This window comes from Terrapene carolina, unplaced genomic scaffold (assembly GCF_002925995.2).
Source record: "Terrapene carolina triunguis isolate 2854851 unplaced genomic scaffold, T_m_triunguis-2.0 Scaffold68, whole genome shotgun sequence".
Lineage (NCBI taxonomy): Eukaryota > Metazoa > Chordata > Testudines > Emydidae > Terrapene > Terrapene triunguis.
The window spans coordinates 49,798,681-49,818,686 of NW_020664419.1; the positions used below are offsets into that span (position 1 = coordinate 49,798,681).

General features: G+C 43.3%; 1 protein-coding gene across 1 annotated transcript in view; it reads right to left on the bottom strand.

Moving 5' to 3' along the window:
- The window catches only part of ADAMTS20 (ADAM metallopeptidase with thrombospondin type 1 motif 20), a 199,093-nt gene that overhangs the window by 149,300 nt on the left and 29,787 nt on the right, over positions 1 to 20,006 (bottom strand). Inside the window, exon 3 of the mRNA XM_026648760.1 lies at positions 13,223 to 13,388. Within this exon, the coding sequence (XP_026504545.1) occupies positions 13,223 to 13,388 (166 nt within the window). The remainder of the gene's footprint in view (positions 1 to 13,222; positions 13,389 to 20,006) is intronic.

The following is a 20,006-nucleotide window of genomic DNA, read 5'->3' on the forward strand; positions in this document are numbered from 1 at the left end:
TGGAGCTCCTCCCCCTGCTCCTGCTCCCCCTCCCCTGCTGCCGAGCGTACCGCTCCACAGCACTCTGTTCTGAGCAGCACGGTAAGGGGGCCAGGGGGTCAGAGAAGGGGCAGGGAGGTTCTGGAGGGGGCAGTCAAGAGACAGGGAGCAGGGTTGGATGGGTCGGGAGTTCGGGGGGGGGAGGCCATCTGGGGGTTGAGGGTGTAAGGTTTTGGGCAGTCAGGGTACAGGTAGGGGGTAGAGTCCTAGGGGGGCAGTTAGGGTGGGGGGGGTCTCAGGAGGGGGCAGTTAGGGACAAGGAACAGGGAGGCTCTCTTAATGGCTCTCCATGCGTCTCTGGACCCTCTCAGCTGTCGGGCTTGGACGGAAACATTGCCTGAGGGTAGTGAGAGAATGGGTTATCGGTGAGGTGGGGGTGGGCGTGAGCCCGGTCAATAGGGGCAACCCCTACCAAGATCTGAGCCTTTTCTCACACGCCCGTTAGAGCTCAACATTATGCTGTTTGGGACCCCTCTTTGAGGAAAGCCTCTGGATTGCAAGTCCAACCGCTACCTCCTCGTGGTGAGAGTCGGTAACTGGCTTGGATAGCCAGGCGGATTGCGGAGGACGAACCCACATCCCACATCCAGTGGGGTGTGGGACGGGGTTGGGCAGCCCCATATGGTGCCACATGGATGCCCCCCTGGTAAGGGTAGCCTCCCCCAGGTACGGGTTGACTCCCCCTGGTAAGGGTTAGATTCCCCCTGGTAAGGGTAGTCTCCCCCAGGCACGGGTTAGTTTCCCCCTGGAAAGGGTAAGTTTCCCCCAGGTACGGGTTAGTTTCCCCCTGGAAAGGGTTAGTTTCCCCCTGAGAAGGGTAAATCTTTTAGCTATGGAAAAAAGTAATTTATATTTTTATACCGGATTGGCGCTGGACCGGGTTAATAACCCCCCCGCTGTTGGCTTTGATGCCCCGGCTGACAGTGTTAAATATATTAGGGGTGTGATCAGGGTCGCTGGACCAATGGATAAAATGGTGTGGACTATAATGAAGTCTCATGAGCATGAGAGTGAGAATCAAGTCCTCCCAGTGGAGCATGGAGAGGAGGTAGAGGAGAATGTTTGTGATGATCATGGTGAGGAGATTTTATCTATCTTACCGATGGTTTTTACAAGGGACACTTTTAATGATTTAACTATGGAAAGTTTCAATCCAGATTTTAAGTATTTAAGTACATTTGATGATCCATATGTTAGCGAATCGGGATATCTTAATGCTCATTTAGTTAATGGGTCTAGTTTATTAAATAGTTTTAGACCAAGTACTGATTTTAATAGGGATCGTAATAAGGATCTTAACAGTACTGGTAGTAATATAAATATATTAGAAAGTAGTTCGTGGAAGGATGGGGTTTTTTATTTAGAGTATCCCGTTGATAGTTTTAATTGTCCAATATGTCCCCAGATATTACCAACATTTGGTAAATGGGCCAAACACATTAATGTGGTTCATAAAAGTAAAGCCATACGAGTTGTATGTAGTAAATGTGGAAAATCTTCTCAATATCATAATATAGCTTGCCACTACCCCAAGTGCATACCCAAGAAGGTGGATACCCCAATGAAGAGCCATACGTGCTCGGTCTGTGGGCTTGGTTTTCATACTAGATCTGGATTGAGCCAACACTGTAGACATAGACACCCTGCTGTGAGGAATGAGCAAAGAAAAGAAGATATGGCTGCTAAAAGTAAGATCAAAGAGGGATCGACTAGATCTCGTATATGGACCAAAGATGAGGTCGCGCAGCTTATACAGTTGGAAAGGAAATATATTGGGAAAAGGAATATAAATAAATGTATTGAGAGCGAGATGAGGACTAAAACGAATAAACAAATATCAGATAAAAGACGAGAATTAGCAAAGAAGAAGTTAGTGGTAACAGGAGATAGGGAGGAAGTGACTGAGGTAGAGGACATTAGAGTAAATATATTAGAAATTCCGCCCCCAAGAGAGAGGATTTTCCCACTAAAAGGACACCCAGAAGTGGATTTAGTGGAGAAAATATGTAAACGGGGAAAACAAAGTAGGGAGGGAAGAGAAATAATAAATAGTTTAGGGGAAATTGAAGGATTATTAAAGGAGGATTTAACAAAAGCTCTCGGTTGGGCAATGTTGGAAAAATTATGTTATTCATTAGTAGAGGGAAAGGACCCTAGAAATGAAAGTCAAATAGAGTTGAGGAATAAAGGAAAAGGGAAGATGAGAAAGGAGGGGAGAAGGAAGCAATTTAATGCAATTAGGAGATATGCTACAAAGAAAGCTAAGTATAAATTATATCAACAATTATTTGATAAGGATAGAAGAAGATTGACTCGCATTATAATGGGAGAGCCAGATAAGGCTAAGTGTGCTATCCCTATGAAAGAAATTGAGGAATACTATGTCAATATTTTGGGAACAATTGGACATGGTAATATGATAGGGTGGCCATCATCCACAGAGAATGCGGATAATGATATATTAATGAGTCCGATCTCTGTGGATGAGATTAGAATAGCTTTAAGAGAAATAAGAAAAGATAGTGCTCCTGGCCCAGATAAAGTAAAAGTGAGCAATTTGTGGGATATTTTTAATTTAGACTCCTTAATACTTACAAAAATTTTTAATATATGGTTTCTAAATAGACAGGTACCAGATGAATTTAAGAAAAATAGAACGATTTTAATACCAAAGACACAAGATGAGGAGGAAATGAAGAAGTTAACATCTTGGAGACCATTGACAATTGGGTCAGTTTGGATTAGAATCTATACCAAAATATTAGCAAAAAGACTGGTGGAAACAGTTAAGATATGTAGTAGACAAAAAGGGTTTATATCCGCCCCTGGGTGTGAGGAAAATATTGCTATATTAGATAATTTGATTAAAGGGGCTAAACGAAATGGGAATGAAATTGCAATAGTGTTCGTAGATCTGGCTAAAGCATTTGATTCTGTGGGACACGGACATATAATAGCCGGGTTGAGAAGATTTGGTATAGATGAACATTTTATAGATATTATTAGGGACCTTTATGATAATTGCACAACTAGGGTATGGGTGGGTGATGAAGCTACTGAGTCTATTTTAATTAGGAGGGGGTCAAGCAGGGTGACCCGTTGTCCCCAATTTTGTTTAATATTGCTATGGATCCCCTTTTAACTAGATTAGAAGTAGAAGGAAGTGGTTTTTATGTTAAGGGTAATGGTGTCACGTCATTGGCTTTTGCCGATGATGTGGCAATTTTAAGTAGCTCATATAAAGGAATGATTAAAAATTTGGGTATCTTAGAGGAGTTTTGTAAAAATACTAATCTCTCTGTTAATGTGAAGAAAACGAAAGGCTTTCATATTTTAACTAAACATAAAACCTATGTAGTTAATCCTAAGGATAATTGGCAGATAGGGTCAGAGGAGATTGAATATGTTCAACCAGGGGATTTTGAAAAATATTTAGGGGCTAGAATAGATCCCTGGATAGGTGTAGGGGGACCGGTACTTAAAGAAAAATTGAAAGATTGGAGTGAGAATTTAATTAAGGCCCCATTAAAACCGGCCCAAAAAATATTAATTTTACAGACATATATCTTACCGAAGCTATTTTATAATCTTCTTTTAATAGAACCCCCTTTTAATCTTTTAGACGATCTTGATGTGTTAGTTAGAAAAATAGTTAAAGAGATTTTACATTTACCTCAGTGTACCACAGATGGGATATTTTATTCTAGAGGTAGGGATGGTGGTTTAGCTCTCACTAAGTTTAGTGTGCAAATCCCAAATATGTTAATTCGTAAATGGAGGAGACATATTGTCTCGAGAGATGATTGGATGGACCTATCTTATCTATATGCAGGAGAAAATCTTGTGGATAAAATATTGTCATTTAGTGCAGTAACATCTCATCCCAAGAAATGGAGGGAAGAGGAATTTTTAAGATGGTCGGAACTGAGATGTCAGGGAATAGGGATAAAATATTTTAAAAATGATTTAATTAGTAATTCGATTTTTAGAAACTCTAGTAAAGTTAAATCGTCAGCGTATATCGCAGCATTGCAGCTTAGGGCAAATATTTATCCTACTAGGGAGACATTAGCAAGAGGAAGAGGAGGTGTGAATGCTCTTTGTAGATGGTGCGGTAAAGTGCGGGAGACTGTTCCCCATATCTCAGGACAATGTTATAAGACTAAGAATGCTAGGATAAAAAGGCATAATAGAGTAGTGTCTGCAGTTGTAGATAAGGTTGGTAAATTAGGGTGGAAGGCAATGATAGAGCCCCATTTGAGAAATAGTAAGGGTGAGTTAAGAAAGCCAGATATTATATTTATAAAAGGAGATACAGCAGTGGTGGTGGATGTTACAGTGCGATGGGAGGATAATGCCGGAAGTTTGGAACAAGCCCACAGTGAGAAGGTGGCTTATTATCTTGAGTTAGAGGAAGAAATTAAAAACTTAACGGGAGGTAAAAATATTCACTTCTTTGGTTTTGTGCTTGGGGCGCGTGGCAAGTGGAGTGAAGGTAATAATGATTTGTTACAATTATTGGGAATGGACAGAAGTAAAAATTTCAAGGAGAGTATATGTAGACTTGTTTTATATTCCACTATTGGTATGATGGCTATATTCAGTGACAGGTAAAGATCCCGGAGTTTCCATTCCGTGTATCTTGCCAAAACTAAATTTTAGCTATTTTGGTTTCCATGCTCTAAATTTTCAAATTTTTAATATTGTTTTGAACATTAACTTATTTAGTGTTATTTAATATCTGTCCTTCAATAGAATGGTTTTAATTATATAATAAATACTTATTAATGGATGAAATTCCAATTTAAATTATTAGTTTATTTTTTTTTTTAACTACTGGATGTGGATGCGGACTGGCCGCGTATAATAACCAGGAAAGGGCAGGTAGTCACGCCTGTACATAAATAGGGGGTGGGGTTCTGGAGGGCAATTAGGAGCAGGGGTCCCAGGAGGGGGCAGTCAGGGGACAGGGAGCAGAGGGGTTTAGATGGGTCGGGAGTTCTGTGGGGGGGCTGTCAGGAGGTGGGGAGTGGTTGGATGGGGCGTGGGAGTCCCTGGTGTCTGTCTGGGGGTGGGAGGTGTGGATAAGGGTTGGGGCAGTCAGGGGACAGCTAGGGGGTAGGGTCCTAGGGGGCCAGTTAGGATGGGGGGAGGGTCTCAGGAGGGGGCAGTCAGGGGACAGGTAGGGGATAGGGTACTAAGGGGCCAGTTAGGATGGGCAGAAGGTCTCAGGAGGGGGCAGTCAGGGGACAAGGAGCAGGGAGGCTTAGGTAGGGGTGGAATCCTGGGGGGCAGTTGGGGCAGGGGTCCCAGGAGGGGGCAGTCAGGGGACAAGGAGTGGGGGGGAGGGTTGGGGGTTCTGAGAGGGGCGGAAAGTGGGAGGGAGTGGAAGGGGCAGGGGCGGGGCTAGGGCAGGATGGGGGCGGGGCTAGTGCAGGGCTCCTACCGTCCTCTTTTTTGATTGTTGAAATATGGTAACCCTAGTACAGCCTGGAAAAAAAACCCAGTCAGGAGGGGGAGAGAGACATGTCTCCACCCAAGAGATAGCAGCTGGTGAGCCAGAAGCCTCAGTGGGTGCCCTTGGTGGACCATAGAGGAGGAATACAGGAACAGTTACCCTGAACTGTGACAATATTGAATTAACAAAAGGAGACTTGGCCCTTGCTCTCTACACAAACTTCTGACACTTTAACTAAAAGGGTACTTCTGAACTGATTTAGTAAGCTGGGTGCAAGTTTGTGAATAGATATTCTTAGGTTGGTTTAAAAGTAGCTTAATTTGGTTATGCACAAATTTATACTAATTTAACTAAATAGTTTCAAAACTCACTTTGTTATACTTGTCCAAGTTTGTGTGCAGACAAGGCCCTGTAGAATCTCTGATTTAGGTGAAATAATTAGTGTGACAGGGAACTAGTCTGCTCCTATATTCTGCTCTGTCTACACAGTCAGAGAGCTTCAGCCATTAAACATCCCACTTCAGTTTATTTACATTGGCTCTTTCCACCACCTTACTGATCCATACACCATAAATTATTAACAGTTTCGCCTCTTTTCTCTGCTGACGAGATGGAAGAGCTCTCTACCCATAGAATGTTCCTGGTTCTGACCCTGCTAGCCTCCCTCTCTCTCCCCTGCACTTCCTTCCTGTGCCTTCTTATTCCTCCTGTGTTAATGGGCCAATTTGCTCGTTAATCCTCCCCCAGCCCATTCTAACCCACTAATTAGGCCCCCATCAGGTCCATCCTGGGGGGACTTAATTGGTGTTTAAGTGACTAGAGTGCTGGCTCAGCTGTTGATTCCCAGTGCACTCTCACAATTACCTTTACAAAGCTAGTTTCCCAGAATCTTTCATTTTGTGGATATGATGGAAAAGGCAGAGAATGAAATGAGTTTTCTTTTTGAGAATTTTCTTTAATGAGCTGTTGTACAAATCTGACCAAACAATGATTTATTTCACATGATTGTAGATGGATTCTTTTTGATAATATTGGAATAGTTCTTCATTGTTACGCAGTTTTGTTAACAGAACTATAGATAACTAACTCCTGCATGTTTCTGCAGTTTCAAATCTACCAGGCTTACAAAGTGCTGCAGCATCATAAAAAGGCATAAAGCAATACAAATATAAATAGAAACATGTTTTCACATTAAGGGTAGTCTAGAAGTTCCTATTCAAAGAGCAACTGTTTGGTTAAAAGTGGAATTGATTAGAAAAACTGCAAAATCTGACAGACCAGTGAAATGGCAATGACCACGATTTGGATAAAGGATAATGTATAGGGTTTTTTTAAAGTGCAATTATTATTAATTTTGTTTATTGCAGTAGTACCTAAAACTAACCAAGAATGGGGCCTTATACAAACCTAGTGCAAGAGCAGACATTGAATAGAAATATAAAAGACAATTTCTGATCAGCACTCAAAAATTATAACTGGCAGTGTAATATTTACATGATTTTGACTGAAACGCTTGCTTTTTGGTTTTATACAAGGAATAATCTGAGGATTGATATTTCCGTGATTTTCAAATAATGTACAAACTACCTGACAGACAATACCAATCAATGGATATCACCATATTTTTGAAGTAACCTTAAACAAAATACATATACAGAAATATAATTTCTATGGCATGTGTAATGCACGAGATTAGATTGTATGATCATAATGGTCCATTTTTGCCCTTAAAATCTATGAATAAACAGAGTTTTTACCTTATACTTACTGCTTCCAAGTTTAAAATCCACCTAACAAGATTCTAGGAATGTCACTGTGTCACTCTGAAGCCTAAAATGTCTTCTGAGTCAGTGTGAGGTGATGGAAGCAGCTACAAGTATGACAGAGCTCTTTTTGTTCAGAGTATAACCAACTTGAATCATTACTCAGTTTTGCAGTCTGTTACCATACAATTTTTAAGTTCTCAGCCATTTTGACTTTATGAATTATACCGGTGTACAGTTATAAGGCATGTATCTATGCCATGCCAAGAGTCCTGGATCACTGTGAGATTAGAGGTAACTCAACTAATCACCACCCTTCCTCCACAGCTAATCTATTTACAATTTCGTTGACTGTATGAGGGAAACTGCATAGATGGTGGATTACTTGGCTCAACTGCCACACCTATGCGCCCAGCTGCCACCCACACAAATCCACACATCCCTTCCAGAACAACCCCCTAAACTTAAATCAACACAATCACCCAACCACTACACACAATAACCCCAAACACACATAGCTCCTCACTGCAGCACACACCTCTCATTTGCCACTCACACAAATCCACACAACTTTCCCAGAACAACACAACCCACACACAACACAACCAGTACACACAATAACCCCACACATAGCTCCTCACTGCAGCACACATCCTATTCACCACCAGCACAAGTCTCCCCACACTACCACCCCAAACATAAATCAACACAACCACCCATACAACAGCAAAATCTGTGGTCTGTTACCGTCCAATTTTTAAGTTCTGAGCCATTTTAGGGTTGTTGTTTTTTTACAAACACCTGCTCTTACTAATTTAGGGTTACCATTTTTTAAAATAACAAAAAGAGGACACTCCAAGGGGCCCCGCCCCAACTCCGCCCCCTTCCCCGCCCCGGCCCCACCCCAACTCCGCCCCTTTCCCAAAGTCCCCGCCCCAACTCCGCCCCCTCCCCTGAACGCTCCGCCCCCTGCTCTTTCCCCTCCTCTGCTTCCCGCGAATCAAATGTTCGCGGGAAGCCTGAAACAGGGAGGTAGGCAGCAGGTAAGCTGGGGCGGGGGGGCACGAGGAGGCACGGCCCAGTCCGGCCCCCTGGCCAAGCGGCTCGGGCCCAGCTCGGCTCGGGCCCTGGGGCGCCAGCCCCAGTTCCAGCCGAGCGCGCCAGCCCCGGCCCGCCCCGGCCCCGGCAGCTCCCGCTCGGCCCCGGCCCCGGCGGCTCCCGCCCGGCCCGGCTCGGGGCCCGGGGCGCTGGCCCCGGTTCCAGCGGAGCGCGCCGGCCCGCCCCGGCCCCGGCGGCTCCAGGTCGGCTCAGGCCCCAGGACACGGGCACTGGCCCCGGCCGAGCGGCTTCAGCCCCGGCGGCTCCAGCCCTGGTTCCAGCCGAGCGCTGGCTCCGGCCCCAGCGGCTCCGGCCCTGGTTCCAGCCGAGCGCGCTGGGGCACCGGCCCTGGTTCCAGCCGAGCGCGCTGGCCCCGGCCGAGCGGCTCCGGCCCGCCCCGGCCCCAGCAGCTCCAGCTCGGCTCGGGCCCCGGGGCATGGGCACCGGCCCCAGCCAAGCGGCTCCGGCCCTGGGGCACCGGCCAAGCGGCTCCGGCCCCGGCGACTCCAGCTCGGATCGGGCCCCGGAGCACCGGCCCATCCGGCACCGGCCCCAGCACCGGCCCCAGCCAAGCGGCGCCGGCCAGTGGCCGAGCACCGCCGGCCCCAGCGGCTCCGGCCCCAGCGTGGATCCAAGCCCCACGACCCCTCCCTATTTTCCTGGACATGTCCGGCTTTTTGGAATTTCCCCCCAGACGGGGATTTGACGACCAAAAAGCCGGACATGTCCGGGAAAATCCGGACGTATGGTAACCCTAACTAATTAAACCCATGTGACAGCATGGGCTTTCAGCTACTAGTAAGTGATAAGTGTTTTCCAAGATTAAAATCACAAGCACAAACTACTAAAACTACACCACTAAACATTTTCAGGGAATTGATATTTTCAAATATTTAATCATATATTCCTTAAGAGGAAAGGGTACAGTCTGACTTTCTTTTGACCACTATCCTCCTGAGAAAAAGACGGTAATAGTGAATTTTCAGTTTTGAATAAACATTCATGAAATGCATGTACATTCAGAATGCGCACACATTAGTTTCAATCTCATCAAAGCTAAAGAATTCATTAAACAGGATGCTTCTCAATGCCAGGTCAAACAAAACATCATAAACTACTTTCTCCAGTTTTCTACTATGAAGCTGCACACATTTGTGTTTTCTTTGAAGTCATATAAACAAAGCCCTTATGCTCATATTAAAACCACAAGAAAGGCATCTATTATGTCAATAGGTTTAAAACACTTAGACACAATGAGGAATACTTCTAAAATGGCACTCTTATAATAGTAAATTGATATCCTACTGTTTGGAACAATAGTTGATGGACACCTAGAATCTCAAATAAATTATTTCTAAGCCCACTCCTTGGTCTAGATGTTGAACTTTGAGGGTAGCTGCAGATGTCTTTTTCCCCCTGTTACACCATGTTGCAGTCTTCAGTAAATCATTAAGATGCATGCAGGTCTATGCACACAACTGTTGAAAAATTTACACTACACTACACTACTATGGGATAGCCTAATTTTGGCAATTAATTGATCTTTGCCTATTAGCAGTAAATATGCCCAATGGCCTGTGATGGGATGTTAGATGGGGTGGGATCTGAGTTACTACAGAGAATTCTTTCCTGGGTGTCTGGCTGGTGAGTCTTGCCCACATGCTCAGGGTTTAGCTGATCGTCATACACCTCTACCCCGATATAACGCGACCCGATATAACACGAATTCAGATATAACACGGAAAAGCAGCGCTCCGGGGGGGACGGGGCTGCGCGCTCCGGCGGATCAAAGCAAGTTCGATATAACGCGGTTTCACCTATAACGCTGTAAGATTTTTTGGCTCCCGAGGACAGCATTATATCGGAGTAAAGGTGTATTTGGGGTTGTGAAGGAATTTTCCTCCAAGGCAGATTGGCAGAGGCCCTAGGGGGGTTTTGCCTTCCTCTGCAGCGTTGGGCACGGGTCAGTTGCTGGAGGATTCTCTGCACCTTGAAGTCTTTAAACCATGATTTGAGGACTTCAATGGCTCAGACATAGGTTAGGGGTTTGTTGCAGGAGTGGGTGAGTGAGATTCTGCGGCCTGTGTTGTGCAGGTCAAACTAGACAATCATAATGGTCCCTTCTGACCTTAAAGTCTATGACTCTATGACTCTAAAAGCACAACTCAGGGAATTACGGACCAGTCAGCTTAACTTCAGTACCCAAAAAGATAATGGAGCAAATACTTAAGCAATCAATTTGCAGACACCTAGAAGAGATAAGGGTATAAGTAGGGCCCTACTAAATTCATGGCCATGAAAACATGAAAAATGCATCACGGACTGTGAAATCTTGTCTTTTGTGTGCTTTTATGCTATAATATACAGATTTCACAGAGGAGACCAGCATTTCTCAAATTGGGGGTCCTGACCCAAAAGGGAGTTACAGGGGAGTTGCAAGGTTATTTAAGGGGGGTTGCAGTATTGCCACCCTTACTTCTGTGCTGCCCTCAGAGCGGGGTAGCTGGAGAGTGGTGGCGGTTGGCCAGGTGCCCAGCTCTGAAGGCAGCGCCCCACCAGCAGCAGCACAGAAGTAAGGGTGGCAATACCATACCATGCCACCCTCACTTCTGCGCTGTTGCTGGCGGTGGCTCTGCCTTCAGAACTGGGTTCCCAGCCAGCAGTCATTGCTCTCCAGCTACCCAGCTCTGAAGGCAGCACCACTGGCAGCAGCAGTGCAGAAGTAAGGGTAGCAGTATCGCAACCCACCCTACAGTAACCTTGCGACCCCCCACCCCCACAACTCCTTTTTGGGTCAGGATCCCTACAATTACAACACCGTGAAATTTCAGATTTCAATATCTGAAATCATTAAATTAATGATTTTTAAAATCTGATGACTGTGAAACTGACCGAAATGGACCATGATTTTGGTAGGGCCTTAGTGATAAGTAACAGTCAGCATGGATTTGTCAAGAACAAATAGTGTCAAACCAACCTGATAGCTTTCTTTGGCAGGGTAGAGGGGAAGCAGTAGATGTGGTATATCTTGACTTTAGTAAGGCTTTTGATACTGTTTTGCATGACCTTCTCATAAACAAACTAGGGAAATACAACCTAGGTGGGGCTACTTTAAGGTGGGTGCATAACTGGTTGGAAAAGCATTCCTAGAGAGTAGTTATCAGTGGTTCACAGTCAAGCTGGAAAGGCATATCAAGTGGGGTCCCACAGGGATCAGTTCTGGTCTGGTTCTGTTTAATATCCTCATCGATGATTTAGATTATGGCATAGAGAGTACACTTATAAAGTTTGTGGACGATACCAAGCTGGGAGTGGTTGCAAGTGCTTTGGAGGATAGGATTGAAATTCAAAATGATCTGGACAAACTGGAGAAATGGTCTGAAGCAAACAGGATGAAATTCAATAAGGACAAAGGCAAAGTACTCCACTTAGGAAAGAACAATCAGTGGCACACATACAAAATGGGAAATGACTGCCTAGGAAGGCGTACTGCAGAAATGCAGGGGGTTCATAGTGGATCACAAGCAAAATATGAGTCAACAGTGCAACGCTGTTGCAAAAAAAAAATAATCAAATATTCTGGGCTCTATTAGCAGGAATGTTGTAAGCAAGACACAAGAAGTAATTCCTCTGCTCTACTCCACTCCATGCTGATTAGGCCTCAACTGGAGTATTGTGTCCAGTTCTGGGCTCCACATTTCAGGGAATATGTGGGCAAACTGGAGCAAGTCCACAGAAGAGCAACAAAAATAATTAAAGGTCTAGAAAACATGATCTATGACAGAAGATTGAAAAAATGGGTTTGTTTAGTCTGGAGAAAAGAAGACTGGGGGGGACATGATAGCAGTTTTCAGGTACATAAAAGATTGTTGCAAGGAAGAGGGAAAGAAATTGTCTTTAATCTCTGAGGATAGGATAAGAAGCAATGGGCTGAAATTGCAGCAAGGGTGGTCTACGTTGGACATTATGAAAAACTTCCTAATTGTCAGGGAGGTTAAGTCCTGGAATAAACTGCCTAGGGAGATTGTGGAATCTCCATCATTGGGGATTTTTAAGAGCAGGTTAGACAAACACCTGTCAGGATGGTCTAGATAATACTTAGTCCTGCCTTGAGTGCATGGAACTGGACTAGAAGACCTCTCAAGGTCCCTTCTAGTCTTTCAATTGTATGAAAATATAACTGTTTCAAAGCACTGTGCTACATCCATTATTTGTCCTTATGCTATTAGTAGTGCTTTTTTTCCTTTCATATTCAAGTGAATCATCTCCTAAACTGTGAAGCTTTGAAAATTACTGCCAATGTGTTGTGACATATCCTAATTCTATGCTCCTCAGGTAACCCTTTTTCTGTTTCTCAATCTTAATATATTAATGTAATATGAATATAAAATATTTTAAAAATGTATATAATGAGAACAACAATAGTACCTACACTAATAGTAAATATTAGATAATACAGTATATTATAGGACAGGAAGATTTAATGTATACTTTTTAGATTATTTGCACTAAATTTCATTTATTTTGTGAATCTACACAAAAGTTAAAAATAAGTCCCTGATGCTGCAAAAATTTAATCTATGGAACAATCATTGTGAAAAATAAAACATATGCATAAGTGTTTAAGGACTGATGCATATTTTTGCAAGCTAATTTATTCTTACATTTAAAGTGGGACATTTGTTTTTCACCAATGTTTCTATGTGAAACGAATAAATAAAATACATTCTAAGGTCTCAATGACAGCGATAGTCATTAATACTACTAAGGAAAAACATTTTTTAAACATACAATTTGTTAAAACACTAAAAACCATTGTGAACAGACATAGACATCGACATCAGAATTTAAAGTACAACTATACCTGAAACTTCACAAGGTTTCTGGGAGTTCTGATAAATGTCATTTTTTAAATCTTCATGTCTGTATATAAGATGTGGTTTGTTATGATCATCTTCGTGTTCATCTCCATCTGCCTTCATCAAAGGTTCTAAAAAATATTCACCATCATGTACTTTAAAGGTGCCCATCTGAAAATAAGACAGAGGCAGTCAATGTATTTTCCTCTGAAAATTATATTTTACACCAGTGATTTTATATGTGCAGTAAAATTTGTATGAAGTACTCAAAATTAATTACATGTACTATATGCTCTATTATGCTGTCACTGAAGTTTCTGGGTTTTTTTTAAATTGTGTATTATACACAAATCTATACCATCACCCTCCACCCTCAGTCTCTATAGCCCCAATCTTGCGAGTACTTCCACACATGCAGACCCTTGAGTCCACTCAGAGTCCCACTGACTTCCAGACTGGGGCTTAAGATTGGAATTTTCTGCTCCAAGGTCAGCTCAGATTTGGAGAGCAGGGCAATCTTAACTACAGGGTTTTATCAGCATGTCACATTTCTGTATTGAGCTGTTGCCCTTTGTTTTTTGCAGATATAACCATTTTCTCTTAACATTTCAATTTTACGGTACAATAAAGCGACACTTTTCTTGAAAACTAAGCTATTTCAAAAATTATTTAAAATAAGGCTTTAATACATTTTCTTATAATGGTTTTCTGTCCTTTTGCTGAATGAAAGAACCACACAAACAGAGGAAAGTGACTGAGCATATAGGGGAATCCGTGACATTGATGGTACACAGAATGCTATCACATGCACAAAAGTAAGCAAAAAAAAAAAAAAAAAGTCTCCTGAAGACCCTTCAATTGAGACACCCTATACAGCATCTTTCCTCTTCTACCCTTCTTATAACTATAACTGTAACTTGTTGGTTATTTTATTTTATAAAAGTACATGCACATAAGGAAGAAAGGTATACACCAGAAGGTAGAGCTTCTGGCAGTGGGGAAACACAAAATTCTTATGCCTTTGGCTAAGGTTCATTTGGAATTCGGAAGGTTTAGAGCGTGACCTGAAAGTGCGGGTGCTAAACAGTATACCCGTGGAAATGCTGGTAGGCAATGATATTTTGCATATGACTAACCCTGTTAATGTTGTAACCTGTAGTAAAAACAAATATTGTGCTGGGATCCCAGTAAGAAATGGTGAAGACCCAGAAACTGCTAAGGGGGGAGGGGAAGGACCCTCCAGCTCCACTGCAGCAGAAGAAATTAGTCTGTTTCCAGATGTGGGAGGGGCTGAAGCCAACTCCTGTATGGCAGAGGAAAAGAAGCATTAATTAAAGTGCTCGTCCTGCACACAAGATGTCCCACTGAAGGCAAATGAGGCATTGTGTAGCATCCAAGGACAGAAACCTTGTTGATTGAATTCCCAACTCCCTCCAGGAAGGCGAGACCTACACATGAACTCATCCCATCAGCTTGGATTCTGAGTTGAATGGGATAAAAATCACTGACAAAGAGAAACTCCATCTCTTTATGCTCTCTGGACTCTTGAGGGGCAGAGATTCCTAAACATAAGTAAGAGATCCCCATGTTGCTTGGCATGGATCAGCCCTAAACAGCAGTTTATTATAGAAGTGTATATTGCCTTCTTAAATCTGATACTAACTCATGTGTGCATGTTTTCTATTTTAACCTAGTAAATAACTCTTATTTCTTTTCTTAGTTAATAAATCTTTAGTTAATTTATTACAGGATTGGCCACAGGAGTTGCCTTTGGTTTGAGATCCAAGTAGAAATGACCTAGGGTAAGTGACTGGTCCTTTGGGACCAAGAGCCCTGGAAAACCCCACAAGCAGTTGTTTGTGACTGCCCAGCATTGTGAGGAATCAATGTTGCTAGCATATGATTGTCCTTTTGCTAGTCACTTGGGGGCACAGAGAACCTATGAGAGATTAAAGAAAAATTTCTATTGGCCATGGATATAGAATGATGTGAAAAATTATTGCAGGTCTTGTGAATTATGCCAAAAGGAAAAGACCTGCAGGGCCACAGAAAGTTCTCCTACATCCTTTGCCTGTGATATAGGATAGCAGTGGACATTATGGGCCCTATGCCATGTTCTACCCAAAGGGGGAAGAAATATATCCTGGTGGTAGTGGATTTTGCCATTCAATATCCTGAAGCAGTTGCTCTAATGAACAGAGACTGATTCTGTGGCGAAAGTCCTTTTCACTATTTTTAGCAGAGTGAGTTTCCCTAAAGAGATTTTATCGTACAGGAAATCAAATTTCATGACTCAGTTTTTCAGTGAGTTATGGAAGTTGTGTGGGCTGAAACAACTAAAAGCTGTCCCCTGTAACCCAGAGACAAATGGTCTGGTGGAGAGATTCAATGGAACTCTAAAAATCTATGCTGGATTATGATCTATTAATCCAATTGTTCTGTGGCATGTGAATCCTGCCAAGACTACACCAAATATCACACTGTCTGGAGTGGCTCACGACCATGAGTGCCAACCTCAGGACAGATCATCAAAAAGCAGGGCAAAAACCTCAAACTGGTTGTATGTTCTATAATTAGATTTCACCAATGCAGTAACAAGCATGAACCCCTAAAGCACTAGAACAGCCTTACCATGGAGTCACAGCCCAGACTGGCTAGGTGTTGACAGAAGACAGGAACAAGGGATTGGCTGGCTGAGAGGGAAGACAGGTTCAAGAACAAGAAAGGGAAGCACTAGACAGCATGAAGCAGCAGCCAGGGCTGGCTCCAGGCACCAGCCTGGCAAGCAGGTGCTTGGGGCGGCTGCTCCAGAGAGAGGCGGCAGGTCTAGCTATTCGGCGGCAATTCGGCGGACAGTCCCTCACTCCCGCTTGGAGCGAAGGACCTGCCGCCGCAGATCACGATCGCGGCTTTTTTTTTTTTTTTGGCCGCTTGGGGCGGCCAAAACCCTAGAGCCGGCCCTGGCAGCAGCATTCAGGGACTCTCTGCATAAGCCATAGGTCAGGACAGAAGAAGCAGGCAGGAGAAGAACACTTCACAGGAAACCAAAGAGAGGGCAGCACATAACAGCTAAGAGGTCACAGTCAGCAACAGCAGCAACAGCCAGGAACGAGGCCCGAGAGGAAGCCCTCTGTCAAAGATAGCCTAGAATGGCCTGGAAAGGAGGTCCACAGGAAAGCTCCAATAAGAGCTTCACAAAGGCAGCACAAAGGTGGGGACCATAGAAGAAAGCCCCTATATAGGAACAGTATGAAGCAGTAGAAGAGGGGGGTCTGGGTAAACACCCTGTAGGTGTCAGCAGTGAAAATAACCGATAGGAAGACAAGGACACTGACTTCCCCCTCCAGATCCTACCATTACTGCTTCAGGTAGTGTACAGCAATATTTCAACATTTTCAGGTTGGAAACCTCTTATTCAGTGTCAAACATTTTCATGTACCCCCCTTACTTTTTTTACTCTTCTGTAGTACAGTAGAACCTCAGAGTTACGGACATCTCGGGTATGGAGGTTGTCCATAACTCTGAACAAAATGCAGTTCAGGCTCCAGGTCCATCAGCTGACACTCCAGGCCAGGCTTCAGCAGCAGCTGAGCTCCCTCAACACAGGCAGCTTCCTTGAAGGCAGCTTCTTTCCCTGGGTCGCACTGAGTTTGCAAGCTTGTCCCCCTCCTGTCTGTGTAAACAGCACATCCCCCTCCCAGCCAGAGGAAGGGCAGGTAAAAACAATCCCCATCCCAGCAGGGTGAAAGTGGTGCAGATCCCAGCGTTGCTCCTGCTCTGCTGGCTCCAGCTGCCTTGGGCTAGCAGTCCCAGCATCTTCACCTCCAAGCTGTAAGTGGCTGCCCCACATGTGGGGTTGGGGGTGGGAATGGGAACAAGCAGCCCAAATGTGCCTATCTTTAGATGCAATACAGTCTCAGTACAGTATTTGCTTTTTTTTTTGTCTCTGCTGCTGCCTGATTGGTTACTTCTGGTTTCACATGGTGTCCAGTTGACCAGTCAGTCCGTAACTCTGGTGTTCATATCTTTGAGGTTCTACAGAGTATGTATCAGTGATAATAATGATAAGCCAATATGATTTATTTTTGTGTATGTTTAGAGAGGTTGACAGAATACTTGGCCTTGAAGGGTAACGGTATGCAAGGAGTAAGATTTTCTTTGCTTTATATTATAATAAAATTTTCAACACGTTGCAATTCCTGATTGCCTTTTGTGACCCTCCTGAAGGTTGCACCTACCTGTTGGGAAAAACAGGTGAACAGGAATTGGGTAGTATCCTTTTTAATAGTAGGTGAGCCCTTTAGTGGTGATCAGTGTACTATGTCTAGTAATCTGTAGCAGTATATCTATGGGTATGACTACACTGCAATTAAACACCCGTGGCTGGCCCATGCCAGCTGACTCAGGCTCGCAGGGCTCAGGTTGCAGGGCGGTTTAATTGCGGTGTAGATGTTCAGGCTCAGGCTGAAGCCTGAGCTCTGGGACCTTTCCTCCTCACAGGACCCTAGAGCCTGGGCTCCAGTGCAAGCCCAAATGTCTATTGTGACCCACTGAGGCACGGAGACAACTGAGAACACCAAATTCAGGACAAAAGTAAACTTGCTATCCAGTATGGTGAAATAGAAGAAATCAGAAATGCAGCCTCCTTAGGTATTCCAGTCCTCGATTCAATACCCAGACACCAGATTTAATGATCAGTGGTTACTGAAAACCAATTTCATCAATCAAAAGGTTCTCCTGATCCCAAAGGACCAGCCACATACCCAGGTCAATATATAAATCAGATCTTACCCAATAATCACACTGTTGCCAATCCTTTAATATCTAATATCTGAAGGTTTATTTATAAAAAGAAAGAGGTGAGAGTTAGAATTGGTTAAAGGAATCAAATACATACAATAATTGCAAAATTCTCAGATCAGACTTAAAGCAGTGATGGCCTAAATTGCTAACTGGTTAAGTCTCTGGTTGCTCCGAAATAATTGGAAAGTCCTCAGTCCCTTGGTTAGAATGCTTCCATTAGTATAAGTCCTAGTCCAGAGATCAGAGCAGGAAAGAGGCAAAATGAAGATGTTTCTAGGGCCTTTAATAGCTTTGCCAATGTGGAGGGAAACCCATTGTCCCAAACAAAGCCCTCAGCACAGCTTGTAGAAAAATACAGGTAACAAGATGGAGTTTAGAACCACATGGTCTCGTCACATGCCCTTGCGTGCTTTGATAAGTCATAGCAGAGGCCATTGCCCATATTCTAGGTAGAACGTTCACAGGAAGGTCCATCAGGTAGGTATAAGCCTCTTCTATAGTCCATTGTGAGTTAAGTGTTCTTTGATGGGCAATTCAACTTGAATAGTCCCTTCACAATGTGCTGGCCAGACTAGAAGTAAGCTGCCTTGTGGGTGTGACCACAGGAGCGAACACATTTGAAATACAGGTATATAGTCAATATTCAAAACTTCAGATACAAAAATACTTGCATACGAATAGGATAATCATTCAGCAAATCATAACTTGTCATACTTTGTACAAGATTTGTTGCAATTATATAACAGTAGCAGCAACAATGATCTACACATGGTCATATTTTAATCATATGAAGTGACATCTATACTGCAATTAAACAACCTCTTAGCCCAATCCCTGCGAGCCCAAGTCAGCTGGCACAGGCCAGCTGCAGGTTTTTAATTGCAGTGTAGACCTACTCTATGTCACCACATGTAACTAGGCCTTGAATGTGGTGTAAGTAAACACAGTTACCTGAGTTCACTGTGCCTGTTTGACGCTTTCATATTATGTATGTTGTTTAAAGAGCAAAAGACAACACCCACCCCCATAATTGATACATCAATTTCCCCACTACTGCTTCCTCTCATGCCTCACTCTGCAGAGGTAGGATTTTCTTGGTGTCAGGTAGATCTAATTTCTTGGCAAGGCCTGGGCACACAGGTCTATGTGGCACAGCATACGCTCAGCTCAGCTTTTCCACACTCATTACTTCTGTGCTGTGTGGTTTTTGAGGGAATGGTGAGAACTCTATCTGCGTCCCTGTGGGGAGGCCCCCTCAGAATCTTGGACTCCCGGCAACCAGAAGTTCTACAGCCTGTCAGAGACAGCCTTGAGTGGATATGACCTTCTGGTCCAAAGGTCCTAGGGGCAGAGGTCCTAGGGTCCTGTCACTCAGACTTAAGGGAGAAAGCTTTTGTTAAGATTTATATTATTTCATTATTTGAATTACCAATACAGTCAACCCTAAGAATGGGGTAAGATTGACTTTATGCAGTGTGTACAGTCTTTCTCTATACATTAATTCATTCTGTGGCCCCCTTCTCTTCACACTCTATACCTTATCTATGGGCAGGGAAGACAAAAATCATTATAAAAATCAACATTTTAAATTTAAACCAGATTTTTTATTTACATGTTGCTACTATTTTTCTTTCTTCCCATTTTATAGTTTCAAATGACCAGAGTGGATATTTTGTACTTGTTTCTTTTATTAGTTTTCCAGTTGAGAATAGAATTTAAGATTTCACAGAGAAATGTTTTCTACTAAGAAGTTTCACATTTAAAATGCTTCTCTATACCAAAAAGATAACCCCAGTCACATGCCTCTTTAATATTTTACTGTGAGAACACAAACTCAAACATAGAATTCAGTTGATAAGCAAACAGCTTGTGATATATTTGTAACCAACATCTTGCAATATATTGAACTGCCAAAAGTCGAGAAAGCTGAAAGGCTTGGACCAGGCTACATTCCTCCATCAGAGTTTGCTTTTTGAAGTCAATAGG